The sequence below is a fragment of the Sceloporus occidentalis genome, unplaced genomic scaffold, assembly GCF_023333645.1.
Source record: "Sceloporus occidentalis isolate IW3139 unplaced genomic scaffold, rSceOcc1.0.p SCAF_3, whole genome shotgun sequence".
Lineage (NCBI taxonomy): Eukaryota > Metazoa > Chordata > Lepidosauria > Squamata > Phrynosomatidae > Sceloporus > Sceloporus occidentalis.
The window spans coordinates 247,967,311-247,987,513 of record NW_028316983.1 but is presented as its reverse complement, the minus strand read 5'-3'; the positions used below and the strand labels follow the sequence as shown (position 1 = coordinate 247,987,513).

Below are 20,203 nucleotides of genomic sequence, written 5' to 3'. Positions count from 1 at the left end.
ACTCTTACCGCTCTAGTCTCCATCTCTATGGTTCACTGTAACCAATCTAGCCTCCCTCGGGTTGAGACTCTATGGTACTCTTGCCGCTCTAATCTCCACCTGGACCTTAGTCTCTATGGTTCAGTGTTGCCGCTCTAGCCTCCTCTCTCATCCAGTTGCTATTTAAGTCTCTATGGTTCGTGGCTACCCCCCTTTTTTCAATGCCCTTGAAGTGCCGCTCTAGGCCAAGAGAACTCTGTCGGAGGCCTGGAGGACTCTTCAGCTTTGGGGGCAGACAGGAGAAGGGTAGGGGGCGAGGAAGGGGACCAGGGGCTTTGCAGTCAGTAGCCCCTTACCCAGAAGGGTGAGCCCCTATCTTGCCTTTGGGCTGCCTCCCCTGAAATGCCTGCAGGTGCTCACTCACCCCAAGTCCCCACCAATGTAGTCCTCCTCTAGATATCCTATATATATCTCCCATGGGGTAGTATGAGTATCTCTATATCCCATGAAGTATGTAGTCCTCCTCTATATATCCTATGGGATTTGTGTATCTGTATATCCCATGGGATATGTGGTCCTCTATATATGGAAGGGAGAGAGGAGGACTACATATCCCATGGAATATATAGCCCAAGCCATTCTTCCTCCAAGGCTGGACTGGATCCCTTCTGCTTCTTTCCATGGCCCTGATTCCGGGAAGCGCCATGGCAGCTTCTCTACAGTAGTTTAAGTCTGCGTCCGCACCGCAGAATTAATGCACTTTGACACCGCTTTAACTGCCATGGCTCCATTATCTGAACCCCAAATTGTATTTCAGAATGTTCAACTGAAGTTTTAAGTTACTGCCAGGCTAGTAGTTTGGGGACTGAAGGGTAAGGGTCTCATTTATGGGGGCAATGTCCTCATTGGCTGCATCCACACTTCAGAATGGATGCAGATTGACACCGCTTTAGCCGCCATCGCTCAGTGCTATGGAATCCTGGGATTTGCAGTTTTGGGAAACATTTAGCCTTCTCTGGCAGAGAGCTCAGGTATCAGCAAACGACAAATCCCGGGATTCCATAGGATGGAACCATGACAGTTAAAGTGGTCTCAAACTGCACTAATTTTGCAGTGTAGACGCAGTCCATGAGATCATTTTGCCTTCTCAGGAGTCTAGACATTCACTCCATCCTGCCTAGTATAACCTCAGACTGGCATTAGTGCTCCAGGGTCTCAGTGTCACAAATTTGTGGGTGGGGGTATCTTTGGGATTACACACCAAGAGGCCAGACAATGCTTAACGCCCCATGGATTGCCTGCAGCTTGGTTGGTAGTACCTCTAATTTAGGGACAACAGAATGTGTGGCCTTCCAAATGCTCTTGGACTGCAACTCCCATCAGCCCTGGAGAGCCATTTCTGCCTTGCTTGGGTTCCCGAAGCTTGTTAGTGGTTCTGGTCATGGCTGGCACACGAAACAACCCTCTCTTTCTCTTCCTTTCCAGCCCCCCTGCCTGCCCCGATGCCTGGCTGGCCTGATGTGGTGGCTGATGGGCTCTCCAACCTCCTGCTGTGTACCGTGTGCTTCGGCTCTGCTGTGAGGACCTTCCAGGTGTGAAAGCAGTGGAGGCTTTTGTATGTAGGAATGGGGTAGTATCTCTGCTTGATGTCTTGCATCCTCAGAGTGTGTCTACACTAAACAATATACTTGCTGCAAGCTTTTAAACCTCCACTGGCTTCTTCATCAGGCAAGATGTTACAAACCAAACAGGAGAAAAATTGGAGATGTTAGTACGGTGGCATCTTACTAACATCTCCAGTTTTTCTCCTGTTTGGTTTGTAACATCTTGCCTGATGAAGAAGCCAGTGGAGGTTCGAAAGCTTGCAGCAAGTATATTCTGCATTTTGGTTGGCCAGGAAAGGTAGAACTGTTTGGTGGATTTTTGTTTGAAATGGACAACACAACTATCCTTGCATATTCACTAAACAGTTAAAGCAGCTTGATTTTATAGCTAGCAGCCATAGTAACTACCATGGCTCCTATTTATGGGATGCTGAGATGGGCAGTGTGAGGAGGTACTTAGAATTCTCTTGGCTAAAGAGATCCAGTGCTGAAATTCAGGGAAGCAGGTACAGTTCTCCTCAACCATTGGTCATTGACCGCCTCTCTCTGTTTTGCAGATCAGTCGTGGAGCTGCTGCTGGTTTTTTCCTCCAGGCCCTTGTGCCCCTCCTGGAAATGGCCGCCCTCGTTCCCACGTTCCCCCTTGGGCTCGGTTTGGAACCCCCAAAGTCCCCCCTTCTGCCGGAGGAAGGCGCCTGGGTGTCCACGGTGGTTGGGCTCCCTTTGCTGGCCTTTGGGTTCCACTGGCTGAATGGAGACTGTTCCACGGCCAACACCCTCCTGGGAGGAGCGCTTCTACTGGCTGGAGGCTGGAATTACTTCACGGAAGAAGGCCAGGCCATGGTGAGCCACTCAGCCACCGCTGTGGCCTCCATCACCATCCTGATCATTTCTGTCTTCACCGGGAATGCCTATGGGGTGGCGGGCAGCCTGCTTGTGGGCACAGCTGGCCTGTTGGCAGGGACCAAGTTGCAGCACCTGCTGATTCTGGACAAGAAAGATGCTCTTCGTTGTCTCATGGCAGCCGCCAACCTGGCTTTGCGATGGGCTCTCCAGACACAGCAGCAAGAACTGGACCGGGGGTGTGGGGGTCTTTTTACTGCCCTGTCTGACTAATATGCAAGAGAGAGGAGGGTTATCTCTCATTCATTTGAGGGAAAGCTGCCCAGGATCCCAAGGAAGCTGAAGAAGCTGCAGAAGCTGCAGTGCACAGCTTCAAGAAAGGAGTCCATGAAACCTCTCCTGCAACCTTGAGGGTGCAGGAGGAAACCTTTTCCCAAACTTGAAAGGGTCTTTCAGGGGGCTTCATTCTGAATACAAGCTGCTTCATTGCAGATTTTTTTTCAAACCTGCCCTTCTGGAGAATGTTGGCCCTGGACTGCTTTGGATGGATTGATATTTCTAGTTTAGGTGCCTGATGAGGATCCCTGAAACTGGATATCAACTGAAATCCCACAAGCAGGACATCCAACAACTAGTTTTGTTCCTAGTATTCACAGCTTTCTAGCCATAACCAATAGCTGTCATGGCTTGTGACCTTGGAGAGCTGGATGTCCCATTATTATTTTATTTATTCTTTTTTTGATCTAACCCCTTTCTAAAGCCATCTTGGTTGGTGGCCATCACTATATTTTGTTGCACTGAGTTTAACTCTGCACTATATGCAGAAGTCTTTCTTTTTCTTTGTCTTGAATCTCCCGCCTTTCAGCTTCCCTGGGTGACCCCTTCCCTGGTTTCTAAAATCCATTTTTCTACTTTATATATTTTGATCAAAATCCTTCCCCACAGCAGTTTATCTAAATGCAATACAGTGTTCTGGAAATACCCCAAAGCGTTGCAACCTTCCCCGCAAGTGGGACTCACTCCAGTCCTCTAACCATTTTGTTGTAGCTTGTGGAACCGGACCTCCCGATGCAAACCAAGGATCCTGTAGGGACCCCTTGCTTGCTTCCTTTGCCACTGTTTCTTGAATCATAGAATCATAGAATCCTAGAGTTGGAAGAGACCAGCCAGGTGAAGCTGTGGTCCAGAAAAGGCCACTTTTGCAAGCTTTCAGCATGGTTCCAAAGTTATAGTCCAAAATAGATGGTTTTTCAAGCTCTGTAGGTGGAGGTTGCCTGGGAAATTCTGGAGGTTCTGGTCCAAAAAAGGGGACTTTTCCAAGTTCTCAGGATGCTTTAAAAGTTATGGTCCAAAACTGGGTGTTTCTCAAGCTCAGAGAGAAGGCTGATTGGGAAATTCTGGAAATTGTGGTCCAAAAAGAGAATTTTGTCTAAGCATGGAGGGCTTGAGTAGAGCTCTACAATTATCCTGGCTGTTCCTTTGAGATACATTCCTGAAAAATCCAGTTTGGTCCCAGCAATTTCAAGAAGAGTTGTCCATAGCAAAAGCTAAGTGGGTCAGCATTCCATGCACCCAACTGGAAACCAGGCCTGAGCCCCCTTGTCGTTCCAGTCATACTGGCCTGGCCTGGGTCTCCTTGCTCTGGGAAAGCCAGGCGGACCAAAGATTGCCCCCTTTTCATTCAGATTTCTTAGGGAGGGCAGGTCAAAATGGATATGGTAGCAAATGCTGCATTTCCACTTTAATGTCCAAATGGGATCACCATCTGCCACTCTTGATGAGAATGAGGACTACATGAGAATCCCACCCCCCTTCTTGGACTTTTCCACATTCTGCAACTAAAACTAGCAGCATTCTGAGTTAAGAATAACAGACCTCTGTTTTTAGGGAAACCGGATTAAGAGTCAGGCACTGAAAGGAGGTTTTTTATTATTTACTCACAACTGCAGCTCAGTCTACAGCTCTCATCAGTCACAACGGAGCTACAACTTCCATTTGGCTATCCTTTCTGGGGATGCTGGGTGTTGTAGTCTGACGCACTGAGAAAGCATCAAATCAGAGAAGGCCACGTTGGGTGGGGTTTTTAAAATATGGCTTGGGTCCATATCTGAAGGACCATGTGCTGTCATGTGAGTCTATCTATGTTCTGAGAATTCAAACACATAGCTGTATTAGTCTGAAAAATCACTGTGTAAAGGGGTTTTGTAACACCTTGAGTCTAACTGAAAGAAAGAAGCTGGAAGCATGAGCTTTAGTAGGCAAGAGTCTACTTCCTCAGATGCTCAAAAGTGCTACAAGGTTGTTTTGCATATGTTTTGAGAAGGTCTGGAGAAACCCTGTTTTTGTGTCAGCACCTCACAGGTCCCTTTGGTGAGAATATGGGAGACAGGGCCTTCTTGGTGGCTGCTCCCATACTCTGGAACTCCCTTCCAAGAGAAGTCAGACTAGCATCATCCCTCCTATTATTCTGTGGGCAGGTTAAGACCTTGGAGGACTGGCTGCCCAGGTTGAAAAGGCCTTCTCAGAACATGCTGTTGGTTTAATTATATTTTTAAATGATACAAATTTTCAAGCTATATCTGTTTTAACCTTTGTGGGTTGCCTTGATTCTTAGACTGAGAAAATGATGAAAATAATAATAATAATAACAACAACAACAACAACAACAACAATAATAATAATAATAATAATAATAATAATATACTTGTCCCTCCCTTTTTGTGGACTTGGAGTCTTTGGTCTCACTCTTCATGGGAGGGACAAGTGGGGAGGGACAAAATGGCAGCGCACACCCGGTGCGGCCCTGCATGTCCTCCTCAGGCGCACGCGCCATTATTTTCAATGGGACTCTATTATTACAAATATTGTGAGTTGCCATTTTCGCAGGGGGTCCAGAATGGTGCTACTGTAATAATAATAATAATAATAATAATAATAATAATATCAACAACAGGAACAGCAACTTCTCCAAGCTCTGCACAAATGTACTAGTGGGATCCCAGCTGTTAAAGCAGCACATCCTTAAACAAAATACATTCCAGCCCCAAACAGATCTTTATCATAGGTGACACATACAACTGTATGGAGCTGAGGAGCTGTGTGTTGCGGGCTGCCAGGTGCTTAACAGCGACCCAATTTCTGTCATCCCAGGCAGGTAGCAAACCCAATCTGTTGTTGAGGTTCTTGCTACAGGTTGAATTTCCCTTGTCCAAAATGCTTGGGACTAGAAGTGTTTTGGATTCCGGAATGATGGGGATAGGAAAAGGGTTAGCAGAAAAAAAGAGAACCACTGTCAATGACAAAAAAGGGTTTTGTACCTAACTGGGTATAAACAGGAAAAAAGAAAGAAGTTATGTAATGGTAAAAATAATATATTCTCTAACAAGGATATCAACAATGTGTGTTAGATGTTAAATCTACAGTGCTATATAAATAATAATAATAATAATAATAATAATAATAATAATAAATGTATGTTAAAAATAAAGGTCTATCATGCAAACTTTGTCATACATAAAGAACCCAAAATACACATGTTTTGTGGATGCAACTAGAGTGTGCCCTAAAAATAATAAGACTTGATAGTCCTGGATAAGTACAGTACTCCGAAAGATTCACTGGAGTACTTATCCAGGACCATCAAGCCTTTGGCACTGGCTTTGTCCTCTCCGGACTTGTATAATTACCAAAATTGATTATTTTTTAAAGGAACACTGTAGTTGGATCCTTAAAGTGAGTATTTTAGGTTCTTTATGTAAGACAAAATTTGCATGATATACCTTTGTTTTTAATGTAAATTGAACATCTAACAAACATTGTTGATATCCTTGTTATAGAATATACGCTCATCCCTCCGTATTTGTAAATTTGATATTTGCATGTTTGATGATTCGCGGATTTGATTAATATGTTCTCTCTAGGAATTTCTAGGTCCTCCAGTGCAACTCTGTGGTCAACTTTAAAAGTTTCACTGAAAGACCCAAAGATTCCTAGAGAGACTACTCTACTAGGCCTTTGTAGCGCCTCCAGGACAGTTCTGTGGTCAGTGTCTGTCGGACATTGACCACAGAGTTGCACTGGAGGGCCTAGATTTTCTTGGAGAGGTGTCCTCTCAGGTAAAAACATGGTGTTTTTGTTATTTTTGGTTTTTCCATATTCATGGGGGTCTTGTGCCCCTAACCTTAGCAGAAAAAAGGCCCAGAAGACTTACTGCTCTCCTTTGCTGCAAGGCTTAGCCCACATTATCATGGATTGCTCTTCTGCATCTTCCACAGAATGGGCTTCTCATGCTGGAGGTCAGCATTTTGTAAATAGATTGTTGCTGCCTTGCAAGATGAAGCCTGGGTGCAAGTCTTGTAGCTGTGGAAGTGTGCTTAGGAATTTACAAAAGTGTGCGGCTTGGTTCTGAGCCATGTTATCACCTTGACGTCTGTGTTGCCGTCTCCTGCCTACTCTCCAGCACTCAGCAACCTCAAGGGCCCTTGGATGTACTCTGGGCTCCTCTTGGCTCTTAAAACCCAGCCATTGTGAGTTCAGAAAGGAGGCAAGGAATCAGGGTGGCACTTCTTTTACAGCCAGAGCAATGTCGTGCATCTAATGCCAGGGCTAAAAGGTGTGCATCTGAACAAACCAATAAAACATCTTGGTGGAACACGCTTTGGTGTGATGTCTTTCATGATGGCCCTGCTTTCTTAACGTCGGAGGCAGGACTGCAAGAGACTGGCCAGGACAGCTAGGCTTTCCTGGCACCAACCAGCCCTTGCCATGCCAGAAACTTGTAGGCTCTTCAGATGTCCCCGAAGGAGATCAGATGGGCAATTTCTTCCCCGCCCAATTCATAAACTGAGCTGCATTGTGACTTTCATGTGATGCGGAGACTGGAGAAGCGTCTGCCCAGGGATTCCTTGGAAAGCTACTTGACTCCATTTGTGTGAGGACAGACCTACCCTGGGGGCAAGCAAGGTACAGAAGCAGCCACCTTGGTTTTAAGTTTGGTTCATGTCTAAAAGGGGGATCTCGGATGCCAAAAGGGGTGCCTAACCATCCCTTCCCAAAAAATAGGCAGGGGTAGCTGTGTTGGCCATTTAGCAAATGCAAACAAAAATCCAGCTATACCTTTATTGGCTAACCTAAATGCACAATATACTTGTTGCAAGCTTTCAAAACATCCCTTCCCAAGGAGCTGGGATGGAGCTAGACGAAAAAGAACCATTTTGGATTCTTGCTAACATTGCCAGGAGGAGATGGAGTTGAGTCAAGGTGGGCTTCTCCTTTTTGGGTCCATGGTGGTGGAATCACAGAGACTCAAAAAACCCAGCAGATCAGCAGCTGGTTAGTCAGAAAGAGCCAGCGGGCAAATTATGTTGGGGACTAGAATTCCCATAATGCAGCACTATTATAGGAATTGGAGTCCAGTCAAAAGTTATTTGCCTCAAGCTCTGGGTCTGAAAACCCCTGGATGAAAACATCAACCTTTTGGCAGCGTGATGTAGACCTTTCAAAGGTAACAGGTGGTTTTATAGGTATACCAGCAACTTCTAGACTTCCAAAAGGTTGCCAGGGAGGGCACCTGCTTAGACATGAAACCCTTGGGCAAATTACATGCCCTCAACTTCATGGGAAGGCTACCCCAAAGCTATCAAAATGGTGAATGGTCTGGAAACCACCAAGTCCTATGAGGAGTGGTTTGATCCCACTTAAACTGCCATGGCTCTATCCTATGTAATCCTGGGATTTATAGGTTGGTGAGGCACCAGCACTCTTTGGCAGAGAAAGATCATAGAATCATAGAGTTGGAAGAGACCGCATGGGCCATCCAGTCCAATCCCCTGCAGAACCTGTAAAACTACAAATCCAAGGGTTTCGGAGGATGGAGCTACACCGCTTAAAGTGGCCATGGCAGTTAATGTGGGGTTAAACTATATTGTTTCTACAGTGTAGATGCACCCAAAGAAATTTTACCAACCTCTAGTTTAGGGTCTCCTTGTGCCGGATTTTGCCTGAGTCCCATTTGGCACAATTTCTGCTCTTTTCTTTGTTTGCAAAGGTTGCCAACTCCCATCATTTGGTGACTGCGTGCCCTTCTGCTTTCAGCTACAGTTTCTCTTGCCGAAGCTGTGCCTTCCCTACGAGGCAGAAAGAGAGAACCAAGCTATGGCAGCACCCACCACCACCACCAGCCTGAGATTCAAGCTCATCCTCCTGGGGGACTTTGGGGTGGGAAAGACCACCTTTTTCCACCGCATCAGGACTGGCCATTTCTTAGAGGAGGCCCACACCCTTGGGCAGCACATGAACGTCTGTGAGAGGATGCTGCCCCTGAGACACAGTCGCAGCAACCGCCAAGTACAGGTATGTGGAAGTCATAGAATTATAGAGCTGGAGGGAACCCCAAAGGCCAGGGAACCCACAACTAAAGCATCCGCAAGAGGTAGCCATCGGACCTGTTTAAAAACCTCCATCATGGAAGTTGGTACCTCACTGCTGGAAAATTCTGCCTCAGGATGGTCCAGAGAAAGAGAATCTTGTGTCTCTCTCTGTGTGCATGAAACACATCATCATAGTCATCATTATGATTACAGTGGTCCCTCCTCAATTGTTGGGGTTAGGGGTGAAGACCCCCGTGAAAGTGGGGAAACCACAAATTCTATTCTTTTTACTTGAGAGAACATCTCTCTGAGAATCTCAAGGTCCTCCAGTGCAATTCTATGGTCAACATCTGCTAGAAGTTGATCATAGAATCATGCTGGAGGACCTAGAAATGCCCAGAGAAGTGTTTTCTTTAGGAACCATCAAACTGCAAGCTGTCAAGACAGATCCCTTCCGGCAGGCCTTTCCTGAATAAAAGCACTTGGCCATAGAATCGATTACTCCTTTATACCATGCACCACAACGCTACCATTCTGCCCACTGTCTATGTTGTTATTAATAGCTTATTTCTAAATTAATTTTAACTGTAACGTGTTTAATTCTTTTTTAAGGGGGGGATACTGTAACACTACATTGTATGTTGGATGTTTTTAACCATGTTAGCCTCTTTGATTTTTCTATTATAGAAAAGTGAGTTACAAATAAAAGCTTTATTTATTTATTTATAATTATGTAAATGTGAAATTATGCAATTCGTGTTAAAACTTTTGTAATAGTAATAACAACAACAACAGCACAAGTAGCTAAAAGCATAGAAAAAGTGATGCAAAACATGCAAAAATTCTCGGATCTAGACATGCCCAAACAGGTTCATGTAGCAGGGAGTTCCCCTGCAAACGCCGCTAACCACCTGCCTTTCTCTTTGTGTGCATAGATCTCCTTATGGGACACAGCTGGCGAGGAGCGCTTTCTCTCGTTGAGCAGCTGCTATTTCCGAAACGCGGACGCAGTGCTTCTGGTGTACAGCCTCCAGGCTCTCATCTCCTTTGACAGCCTTTCGCACTGGGTCTATGTGGCCAGACAGTACTGTGCAGATGGTAAGCATGACGGGGGGAACTTACCCTCCCATTTTCCCAGTTTGGCAGAGATAGCCCCAGTTAATCCTCTGCTTCCACACTTTCTCAGCTGCGTTTAAAATGCCCCAGTTTCTCGCCCATCCTCCCTTTGTGCTCAGCTTATTTCAATTGCTGCAAACTGAGTTCAAAGTACAAAAGCAATCTGCACTCATGTGAAGTCAAAGGCTTTCATGGCCAGCATCCATAGTTTTTTATGGGTTTTTCAAGCTATGTGGCCATGTTCTAGAAGGGTTTGTTTCTAACGTTTTGCCAGCAGCTGTGGCTGGCATCTTCAGAGAAGACTGAGCTAGATATGTTCTCTGAAGATGCCAGCCACAGATGCTGGCGAAATGTCAGAAACAAACCCTTCTAGAACATGGCCACATAGCCCCAAAAACCCACAAAAAACCTATAATGTGCACTCAGGCAGGGTACAGATCACCCAAAAAGGGCAGTCTGCTGGTGCCTTGTTTTGCTGTACGAGGAAGCCACAGCGGACAAATCACGCAGCTCCCTCACGCAGCAAAGAACCCGCAAAAAGCGGGTTCTTTCTGCGGCGCCATTGTGATGCCAGTGTGCCAATGGTGCACTCACAACATCACAATGGGGGTGCGATGTGCGGATGCTAAGCGCCTGTCGCATCAAAATGTCGGCGCCTGTGTGTACATGGCACCACCATTTTGACGCCCTCGTCACATGCTAGAGGTGAGGCACATATGGGCGGTGCACCCTCGGCCAAGCCCTAGTATGTGACGAGGGCGCCACAAAAGCCCGTCTGGACTGGGCCATAGTTAACTCAACAGAGAGAAAGGAGACAAGAGAGTCTCATCCTTCCCAATCTGCCTTTCTGTGTGTGTTTTTCTTTTTCAAAACAGACTATTTATATGTGAAGTCGAAGGATTTCATGGCTGGTATCCATAGTTTTTTGTGGTTTTTCAGGCTATGTGGCATAGCCACAGATGCTGGCAAAATGTCAGGAATAAGCTCTTCTAGAACATGGTCACATGGCCAGGAAAACCCACAAATAACACTACATATATTACAGGGTTTCCTTGCTTAACATAGTTGTGTGTGTTCTCCTTCGTTCATCATTTTTGCCTTTTGTTGCCTGTCGCTGCCCTTTTGATCACACTCTGATGTCACTCAGCCACATGAGCCCTGGTTTTCTTCTGTGAGATCGATTCCCAGCTCAGCCACAAAAGCCACTGAGTGACCTGGGGCAAGTCACACTCTCTCAGCTTCAAGGGAAGGCAATGACAAACCTCCTCTGAACAAATCTCGCCAGGACAAACCCATGATAGGTTTGCTTTAGGGTTGCCATAAGCCCAGAAACAACTTGAAGGCACACAATAACAACAATGTGTACAATGCAGGACTCTGGTGCATCTACAACCGTGTGAGAAAATTCATCCTCAACTTTGACATGAGAATGGACGCCTTACAGGCATTCAGTGCTTCATCAGAGAAACCCACATTTAGTCATCTTAACTTTAGCAAGTAATATATTTGAAGAAATATCAAGGGGATAGTTTCTTAGCAAATTTGCAGAGAAATCACGGCTCCTTAGATTTTATTAACAGATTAAAATCATTATAATAAACAACTTGCAAAACATTCATTTACTTCCCAATCACTGTTATTTACTTTACACAACTGTCTTGGAAAATATTCCAAATTGTAAATTGATTTGCTGTTTTGAAAGCTTTATAACATACTTCCTAGGCTGTGTCTACACTCCAGAATTAATGCAGTGTGACACTTCTTTAACTGCCATGACAGTTAAATTCTGGGATTCATATTTGTGTGAGCTATTTAGCATTTGCTGTCAGAGATCTCTTGCACTACAACAAACTAGAAATCCCAGGAATTCAACTTTATTGGATGATCCTTTTGGGTTCTGATACATTCTCTGTCCACTTTCTCTGCACCTTACTTCAGATTAAGTCCTGTTCTCACAGCTTGCTATCCTTTCTCTCTTCTCCATAGCTGATATCTTCCTTTTGGGTAATAAGAGCGACCTGGAGAACCGCGTCTCTGAAGACAAAGCCGAGAAGTTTGCAGTGGAGCATTGCGCATCGGAGAGATTCAAAGTGTCAGCCAAGACAGGTGAAGGACCCAACATCTGTTTATATAGCAGACCGGTTAATAATCATTTGTTTCTATTAGACTTGAATTCAGTTGCAGGTTTCCACATTGGAGGGAAGTGGTGAATCTGACCCAGTTGGAGCCCAGCCAAGAGAAATGGAAGAAAGAGCCCCACGATGCAAGAAGGATGGAGCGTGTTCAGAGGAGGGTAACCAAAATGGTGGAGGGTCTCGAGACCATGTCTTATGAGAAGAGATTTAGGGAGCTGGGGGTGTTTAGCCTGCCTCATTCCCACTACATTTTTAACTGGTTTGCAAATCGGTTTGAAGCGGCATAAATGACCCTGGTTCGCACTTGAACCGAATCGGAGAGGGGGGCCTTGCGCTAGACCCATTTAACCTGCATCTTTTTGACACTGATTTTTTCCACATCTTTTTGGATAAATCGATTCTGTGCAAGTGTGAACCAGATGCTGATCGGAATCAGTTTCAAGAATTGAATTCACGAATTCATTCAGTATCAGTGTGAACCAGATGCGGATCGGAAACTATTTACTATGATGTGATAAGGAGTCGCCGGGTGGGGAATTAACCTCCTGTGTTCGCCCATCTTTCGACCCTCCTACGGGGCGATGCTTATATCTCAGTTTTTGGCTCAGAAGCCTCAGGCCTGGCAACCCTAGTTCCACCCCAAGATACCTGCTTTCTTTTATCCAGATGTCTGCATCTGTCCTGGGATTTTAAGGCTCTGTCTTTGGACTCCAAGTGGCATCTCCTCTGCACTTTTGAACCCAATTGGTGAAATGGAGCAACCGGTCCCTGCGGTCTCTGATGCTGAGATGGCACGCTCTGCAAGTAGTATTTATCCGCTGGCATGAACCTGAAGAATTTCTCATTAAAAGCCATTAACCCAATTTGACAGGCAAAGGAAGGGAGGGATGGAGGGATGATTCACGGCTTGCGGAGGAATGTGCGTGTCTCTCGGGCGAGATGCTTAATGAACGGATGCGGAGCAGGTTCTATTTCTAGACCGACAAGCACCAACAAAGGAAAATGCTTTCCTCTTGTAAGCAATAACGTGGTTTCATGGCAGAAAAGCAAGGTGGGGCAGTTACTGGTCTGTACAGGTACTTTCCCCCCATAGTTAGAGCATCAGCATCCATGCCACATAACCATAAGTCTTGGTGCAGAGGCTTTTGAAAAGGGTCTAGATCAGTGGTTCCCAACCTTCCTAATGCTGTGACCCCTTAATACAGTTCCTCATGTTGTGGTGACCCAAACCCATGAAATTATTTTCGTTGCTACTTCATAACTGTAATTAAATAGGTGTTTTCCAATGGTCTTAGGTGACCCCCATGAAGGGGTCCTGACCCACAGGTTGGGAACCACTGGCCTAGATACACAGATGGGAAGTGGGTAGCCTTACAGATGATACTGCGCTGCAATTCCTAACTGGACTTCAGATAATAGAATCCTAGGCCTCATTCCCACTACCTTTTAAACCGGATTGCAATTCGGTTTGAACTGGTTCAAATGACCCTGGTTCCCACTTGAACCAAATCGCTGAAGTGATTTGGAGAGAGGCCATGAGCCAGACCCATTTAACCCGTGTCTTTTTTTCTGCATCACTTTGGGTAAATTGATTCTGCGCAAGTGTGAACCAGATGCGGATCGGAATCGTTTTAATTTGCCCTTCGGCCTACTGGAGCGGGTCAATTTTGAATCGATTCATTTGTGAATGTGAACCACAAGTGGGTTATTTTACAGGGAAACATGCGATCGGGACAAATGTAGTGTGAATCATGCTCTACTGTCGAATCAATCCCTCTATTCGGATCACACACCAATTTTTTTGTAAGTGGGAATGAGGCCCAACCTTGCTCCATCCTCCATGTGACACTCCTTCAAATACTCAAACAGGGCTATCATATCACCTCTTAACTATCTCTTCTCCAGGATAAACATATGCAGCTCCCTTAGCCACTCCTCATAAGGCTTGGTGGTTTCCAGACCTTTCACCATTTTAGTTGCTTTTCTATGACCCTGATCCAGCTTCTCAAAGTCTTTTTGGATTGTGGTGCCCGGAACTGGACACAATATTCCAAGTGAGGTCTGACCAAAGCAGAATAGAGTTGAACTATTGCTTCCCTCAATATAGACACTGCTATTGATGCAGCCTAGAGAGCCTGGAAGGATCCTGAACTGGCAACCCTACACATTAAATACCATATACAGCTGCATCAAATACACTACTTAAATAAAAACAAAACTCACCAAGGGTGCATCTGTATTGTAGAAACAATGCCGTTTGACACCACTTTAAGTGCTGTAGCTCCATCCTATGGAATCCTGGGATTTCTAGTTTTACAGGGTCTTTAGCCTTCTCTGCCCAAGAGTGCTGGTGCTTCACAAAACTTCAGATCCCACACACAAGATGAGGGCTGTATAAAAAAACAGGAATAGAGGAATATGGTATAAATAAGCTGCTTAAGAATAAAAAGGGAATATCCAGGGGAACAGTAGGTGGGGGGAATGGGGTAACAAAGAGAATGGGGGAAAGAAACTACAGATCCCAGGAATCTGTAGGATGGAGCCATCGCAGTTAAAGTGGCATCACTCTGCATTATTTCTATATCATAGATATACCCCAAGTTTAACAGATGAGCAAGATTTAGACACACATACACAAAGCCTGTTAGAGGCAGTGCTGTCACCCTGAGATTCCTCCCCTTTGCCCTGCAACTGGAGAAGATGGTCCAGGAGCTGGAAACCCTTGTCTCCTTCTTTCCATAGATTGACTGTGGCTTTCTTTTGCATCTTCCTTTGCAGGTGAGAACGTGGAGCGGAGCCTGCAAGAGATGGTCGAACATCTCTTTCTCAAGAAGGAAATCCAGCGCAGCAGCCTCCAGGTTCCCTTGCAAGACGTCGGCTACTACAGCCACTGCGGATGTTGAAGGGAGCCACTGTTCACTTTAGCAATAAATGAAGGAACAAATCCCTTCCTGTTGCAAAAAACAAGCTTCTTGCTGTCCTGTTGTTGTTGTTGTTGTTGTGTGCCTGCAAGTCATTTCTGACTTATGCAGACCCTAAGGTGAACCCATCGCTGGGTTTCCTTGGCAGGATTTGTTCAGAGGAGTCTGCCATTGCCATCTCTTGAGGCTGAGAGAGTGTGACTTGGGTCCAAAACACACTGCAGAAATAATCCATTCTGAAACCGCTTTAACTGCCCTGGCTCAATGCTAGGGAATTCTGAGAACTTTTGTAGTTTTGTGAGACATTTAGTCCTCTCTGTAAAAGAGGTCTAGTGCCACAATAAACTTCAATTCCCAATGTTTCCTAGCACTGAGAGAGGGCAGTTAAAGCGGTCTCAAACTGGATTATTTCTGCAGTGTGTTGTGGACCATGGTCTCCAGAGTCATAGTCCAACACTCAAACCAATACGCCACACTGTCTCCCAACTTGCTATCCTATATCATCATCATCATCATCATCATCATCATCATCATCATCATCATCATCATCATCCTGTCACCTCTCAAGATGCATCTACACCATAAAAATAATAGAAATAATGTGGTTAACTGCATGGCTGCATCCTTCAGGATCCTGGGAAGAAAGTGTTACCCATGCTGCTCCATATAAATTTTGGTATAAATGATAGCCCTTAATGACCCCTAGAAGAACTCTAGTAGCCTGTCCTCCGTTGCCAGCAAGGCATGAGGACATGTACACACACCCCTGAGGGGCACCCACATCATCATATCTAGGGAGTCGCATAAGAGGATTATCATAGGACCAGGAAGAGCAAATGTTTGCCTTGCCTGAGGCTCTTGCCCCCTCCCAGGGTCTGTTGTCCGAGCAGCTTAAGACCACTAAGACAATCAGACAGGGACATCCAGGTGAAAAGAAAGTCATTAAACACCTTTGTTCTCACCATCAAGCCCCTTTGCCAGAGGCAAGATTTTGCCTATAAATACTCTCAGATTTGCCTGTTCGCTCCTGGGCCAGTCTGGACTTCGGGGGGAAGCTCTGTCCCCTTGAACCCTGACCTGGCTCCTGGCTCCTGATTCCTGGCCAGTCATTCCATGGCTGAGCCTCCTGCCATCCTCATCATATTCCATGTGGATTCCTGGAGGGAGTCTACATTCTGGGACGTATCACCCTAGTGATGCCTAAAATCCTATTCCATGCTAACTCCTGCTTTTCCTGAGCCTTGAATGCACATGTGTGTATGCGCAGCGAATGTGTTTCCCCTATTTCAATAAATTAGACATCTAGTTATTAAAGCCTGTCTCAGCTCTATTTATTGGAATCTCCCAGTCTACTCCATATACATATCAGGAGACGATTCTGCAAGGGCCGTCGTAGCAGGCCCTCCTCTTGCAATATTTGAGCTAATAACAACAATAATAAAATTCCCCTAAACGGACCCTTGGCTACAAAAGCGAAAGACTTTGTGAAACTAGGACCCCATACAGACAGGCTAAAATAAAGCTGCTTCGGGTCACTTTGGAGGTATGCTGTTTAAATGATGCATGCTTCCTAAGAGTCCAGAAGCCATGATCCCGTCCTAAGGACTGAAGTGCCACTTTAGCGCAGCTTCCAGACTCTTAGGACGCATGCATCATTCAAACAGCATACCTCCAAAGTGACCCAAAGCATCTTCATTTTGGCCTGTCTGTATGGGACCTACAAATCCCAGGCTCCACTTGTTGTTCCCCATAAAGCTGGGTTCCCAAGTCTTTGATTATTTTGGACGCTGTTTGCTGCACACATTTTATTGCAACCAAGAGTTTAACTGTAATTTAACCATAACTTGTCATATGCTTTTATTTCTGTATGTTTTGTTATTTGTGTGTGATTTAATCTTAATAAGATACTCTAAATCCTAGTTCGGGGGGAAAGTGGGAAAATAATGATAATAATAATAATAATAATAATAATAATAATAATAATAGCAGCAGATTTAGGAGAAGAAAGAAGAAGTCTTTAATAATAATATCGTTGAATTATTTTTTCCTCTTTTTAGTTGTATAATTAAATTTAGTTGTATTAATTAAAAGAAGGTCAAAGATGAAGAAGCAATAGTAATAAGAAAAATTACACAAGTTTTAAATTTAAAAACTTTTTTGATATTGTAACTATTTCTAATTGTGTTTTTAATATATTTTTGTGTGCTGAATTAAAAAACAACAATATACATGTAGAATTCAAAGATGTAGCCATGTTAGTCTGGAGAATATATGTCTGTCCTTGGTTTCCACTAAATGCATCTGAGGAAGTAGACTTAAGCCTAGAAAAGCTCATGCTGCCAACTTCTTCCTTTCAGTTGCTCTCAAAGGTGCCACAAGATCTCTCTACATACACACAACCCTTACACAAATTCACTATTGTTATCCATTCAGTTGTTACTGAGCTTTAAGGAAATGCAGATGCTGATGTTCCAGGGCAGTTTCCAACAGATATTTGTGTTTCATATCAGCCAATTAAAGTCAGAAGATGTTAACCCCTTGATTACTCTTTGCAGGATCACTTCATTCTGTCAGATAGTAGAACCTAAAGAATATCAAAGCAAGAGACCAGGGTTCGAATCCTGGCTCAGCCGGGTGACTTTGGGCAATAAGTCACACATACTCTCAGCCTCAGAGGATGGCAACGTCAACCCCCCTCTGAAGGAACTTGCCAAGAAAACCCCATGATAGGTCTGCCTTAGCTTCGCCATAAGTTGGAAGCCACTTGAATTAGACCAACTCACCTGTAGTTCAAACAGCAACTCATTAACTGAAGTAGAAAAGATTTGGTTACCAGTGAAAAAATACTGGAATAAGAATTGGCAAAGTCTGATAATATACTGCTTTGCAACAAAATGGGAGACTGCTATAAACAAGACAACTTCAAACTCAAGATAAGAACAATATTTTGTTCCCTATTTGCCCTTTCCTTTTATTATTACAATTTATTTCATTCAAACCTTCGTAGTTTTTAATAGGGACATCCACTGAGAAGAGTTCACACCTTAAAGAACGGAGGTGATAGGAAGGCTTTAGCAACTAGGGAAGGCAGGAAGCATCCTTAGTTAAGAGTCAGGAGGAAGTCTTAGGATTTTTTATGATCAAAAAGGAAGAATACTGTTAATTTCATAAGGATTAGTGGGTATATAATGTTATTATATGGGTTTTACTTTATTTGTTTTGTATGTTATAAATAAAATATTTTAAAAAGGGGGGGAAGGAAACGCCTTGAAGGCACACAACAACAACGACAACAACATTATTACTGTTTTATTAAGTGCTCATAGCGATTGGCAAATCACGCATGTCATAGAAGATCCTAATTCTCCATGCATCCAATCTAAACCTAAATGAATAGGTTCAGCTTCACCTGAATTCTGACTCTAAAGACATAACATTTTTAAATGCTTCTGCAGCAGAACTGGGGAAAGTTCCTTTTTTATTAGATCATTCTGTTATTAGATATACAGTGAGCCTGAACAGACAGGCCAAATTAAAGCTGCTTCAGGTCACTTTGGCGGCATGCTGTTTAATTGATGCATGCCTCTAAGAGGCCAGAGGTTGTGCCAAAGCCATGCTCCAGTCCTAAGGACTGGAACACAGCTTTGGCGCATCTTCTGGTCTCTTAAGACGTATGTGTCATTTAAACAGCATGCCTCCAAAGTGACCCAAAGCAGCTTTATTTTGACCTCTCTGTTCAGGCCCAGTAACTAGTTGATGGTGTGTAATTGATTGAATTATCATAGAATCGGAGAGTTGGAAGAGGACCCCAAGAGCCCCTTCTGCCATGCAGGAACTCTCCATCAAAGCATCCCCATTGATAGATGGCCATCAAGCCTCTGTTTAAAAACCTCTGAAGAAGGAGACTCCACCACCCTCCCTAAGTCTCCCCTCATAGGACTTCATGGTTTTGAGGCCCTTCGCCATTTTGGTCTCCCTCCTTTGGACACATGGCTCCAGTTTCTCAATGTCCTTTTTGAATTGTTTTGCCCAGAACTGGAGACAATATTCCAGGTGGGGCCTGACCAAAGCAGAATAGATCGGTACTATTCCTTCCCTTGATCTAGACACTGTACTTCTATTGATGCAGCCTAAAATCGCATTGGCCTTTTTAGCTGCCGCATCACACTGTTGACTCATGTTCAGCCTGTGGTCTACTTGGACTCCTAGATCCCTTTCACATGTAGAATTAGATATTCAGTAACTGGTTGATGGTGTGTAATTCATTGATTTAGATATGGGCAACCGAAATGGTGATGGGTCTGGAAACCATAAAGCCTTATGAGGAGATACTCAGGGAGCTGGGGATGTTTAGCCTGGAGAAGAGAAGGTTAAGAGGTGATATGATGGCCCTCTTTAAATACTTCAAGGGATGTCATATTGAGGAGGGAGAAAGCTTGTTTTCTGCTGCTCCAGAGACTAGGACTCAGAGCAATGGATGCAAGATACAGATAGAGATTCCAGCTTAATATTAGGCGGGACTAGGACAGTAAGGGCTGTTTGACAGTGAAATATATTGCCTTAGACTAGAGAATTATGAAGTCTCCTTCTTTGGAGGTCTTCAAACAGAAGCTGGATGGCCATCTGTCAATGGGGATGCGTTGATTGAGAGTTCCTGCATGGCAGGATTGGGTTGGACTGGATGATTCTATGATGTACAGTAACCGGTTGACGGTGTGTAATTTCACTCAATGATGTGTCTTTTTCGACTGACAGATGTATAGCACTGTGCTGTTGATTGGTATCGCCCAGTTTGCCTCATATAAACAGTGATAGAGACAGAAGAGGCCCAAGGGCCGACCCAGAGCCTGGAACGGCTCAGATCCTCACCAAGAGACCAAGGGACCAAGGGGCCAAGGAACGAAGGAACGAAGGGGCCAAGGGGCCAAGGAACGAAGGAACGAAGGGACCAAGGGGCCAAGGAACGAAGGAACGAAGGGGCCAAGGGGCCAAGGAACGAAGGGACCAAGGGGCCAAGGAACGAAGGAACCAAGGGGCCAAGGGACGCTGGCCATTTCGTAATGTTTTCAGCTGATGCTTTAAATTTTTATTGGAACGTGTTTTTTTTGAAATTGTTATTCTGAGCCGCTTTGGGTCCCTTTGGGGAGAAAGGCGGGAGAGTAAACAAACAAACAAATGATTACTATTACTATTATTACTATTATTATTATTACATTTATTTGTATCCTGCTCTTTTCC

General features: G+C 44.6%; 2 protein-coding genes across 5 annotated transcripts; both read left to right on the top strand.

Moving 5' to 3' along the window:
- The first annotated feature begins 239 nt into the window (after positions 1–239).
- Positions 240–5,041, top strand: TMEM276 (transmembrane protein 276). Of its 2 annotated transcripts, none has more exons than XM_089518150.1 (3): positions 240–285; positions 1,465–1,571; positions 2,141–5,041. In XM_089518150.1, exons 2-3 carry the CDS (start codon positions 1,482–1,484, stop codon positions 2,696–2,698), a joined length of 648 nt encoding a protein of 215 aa, XP_089374276.1. In that variant the 5' UTR covers positions 240–285; positions 1,465–1,481; the 3' UTR covers positions 2,699–5,041. The 2 variants fall into 2 exon arrangements, with proteins under 2 accessions (XP_089374276.1, XP_089374275.1); XM_089518149.1 differs by having other exon boundaries at positions 240–343.
- LOC149317750 (ras-related protein Rab-43-like) lies at positions 2,349–15,051 on the top strand. 3 transcript variants are annotated; one of them, XM_089518146.1, is made up of 5 exons: positions 2,349–2,425; positions 8,519–8,776; positions 9,729–9,891; positions 11,896–12,015; positions 14,823–15,051. In XM_089518146.1, the coding sequence occupies exons 1-5, from the start codon at positions 2,423–2,425 to the stop codon at positions 14,945–14,947; spliced, it is 669 nt and encodes a 222-aa protein (XP_089374272.1). In that variant the 5' UTR covers positions 2,349–2,422; the 3' UTR covers positions 14,948–15,051. The 3 variants fall into 3 exon arrangements, with proteins under 3 accessions (XP_089374272.1, XP_089374274.1, XP_089374273.1); XM_089518148.1 differs by lacking the exon at positions 2,349–2,425 and adding an exon at positions 5,153–7,387; XM_089518147.1 differs by lacking the exon at positions 2,349–2,425 and adding an exon at positions 5,153–7,387 and having other exon boundaries at positions 8,472–8,776.
- Positions 15,052–20,203: the final 5,152 nt, after the last annotated feature.

What these genes read in the sequence shown, in the direction of transcription:
- TMEM276 (XM_089518150.1), top strand. Translation starts at nt 1,482, where the DNA reads ATGCCTGGCTGGCCTGATGTGGTGGCTGATGGGCTCTCCAACCTCCTG. An exon ending in CTGCTGTGAGGACCTTCCAG is followed by an intron (nt 1,572 to 2,140) that starts GTGTGAAAGCAG and finishes TCTGTTTTGCAG; the next exon opens with ATCAGTCGTGGAGCTGCTGC.
- LOC149317750 (XM_089518146.1), top strand. An exon ending in CAGACAGTACTGTGCAGATG is followed by an intron (nt 9,892 to 11,895) that starts GTAAGCATGACG and finishes TCTTCTCCATAG; the next exon opens with CTGATATCTTCCTTTTGGGT. An exon ending in CAAAGTGTCAGCCAAGACAG is followed by an intron (nt 12,016 to 14,822) that starts GTGAAGGACCCA and finishes CTTCCTTTGCAG; the next exon opens with GTGAGAACGTGGAGCGGAGC.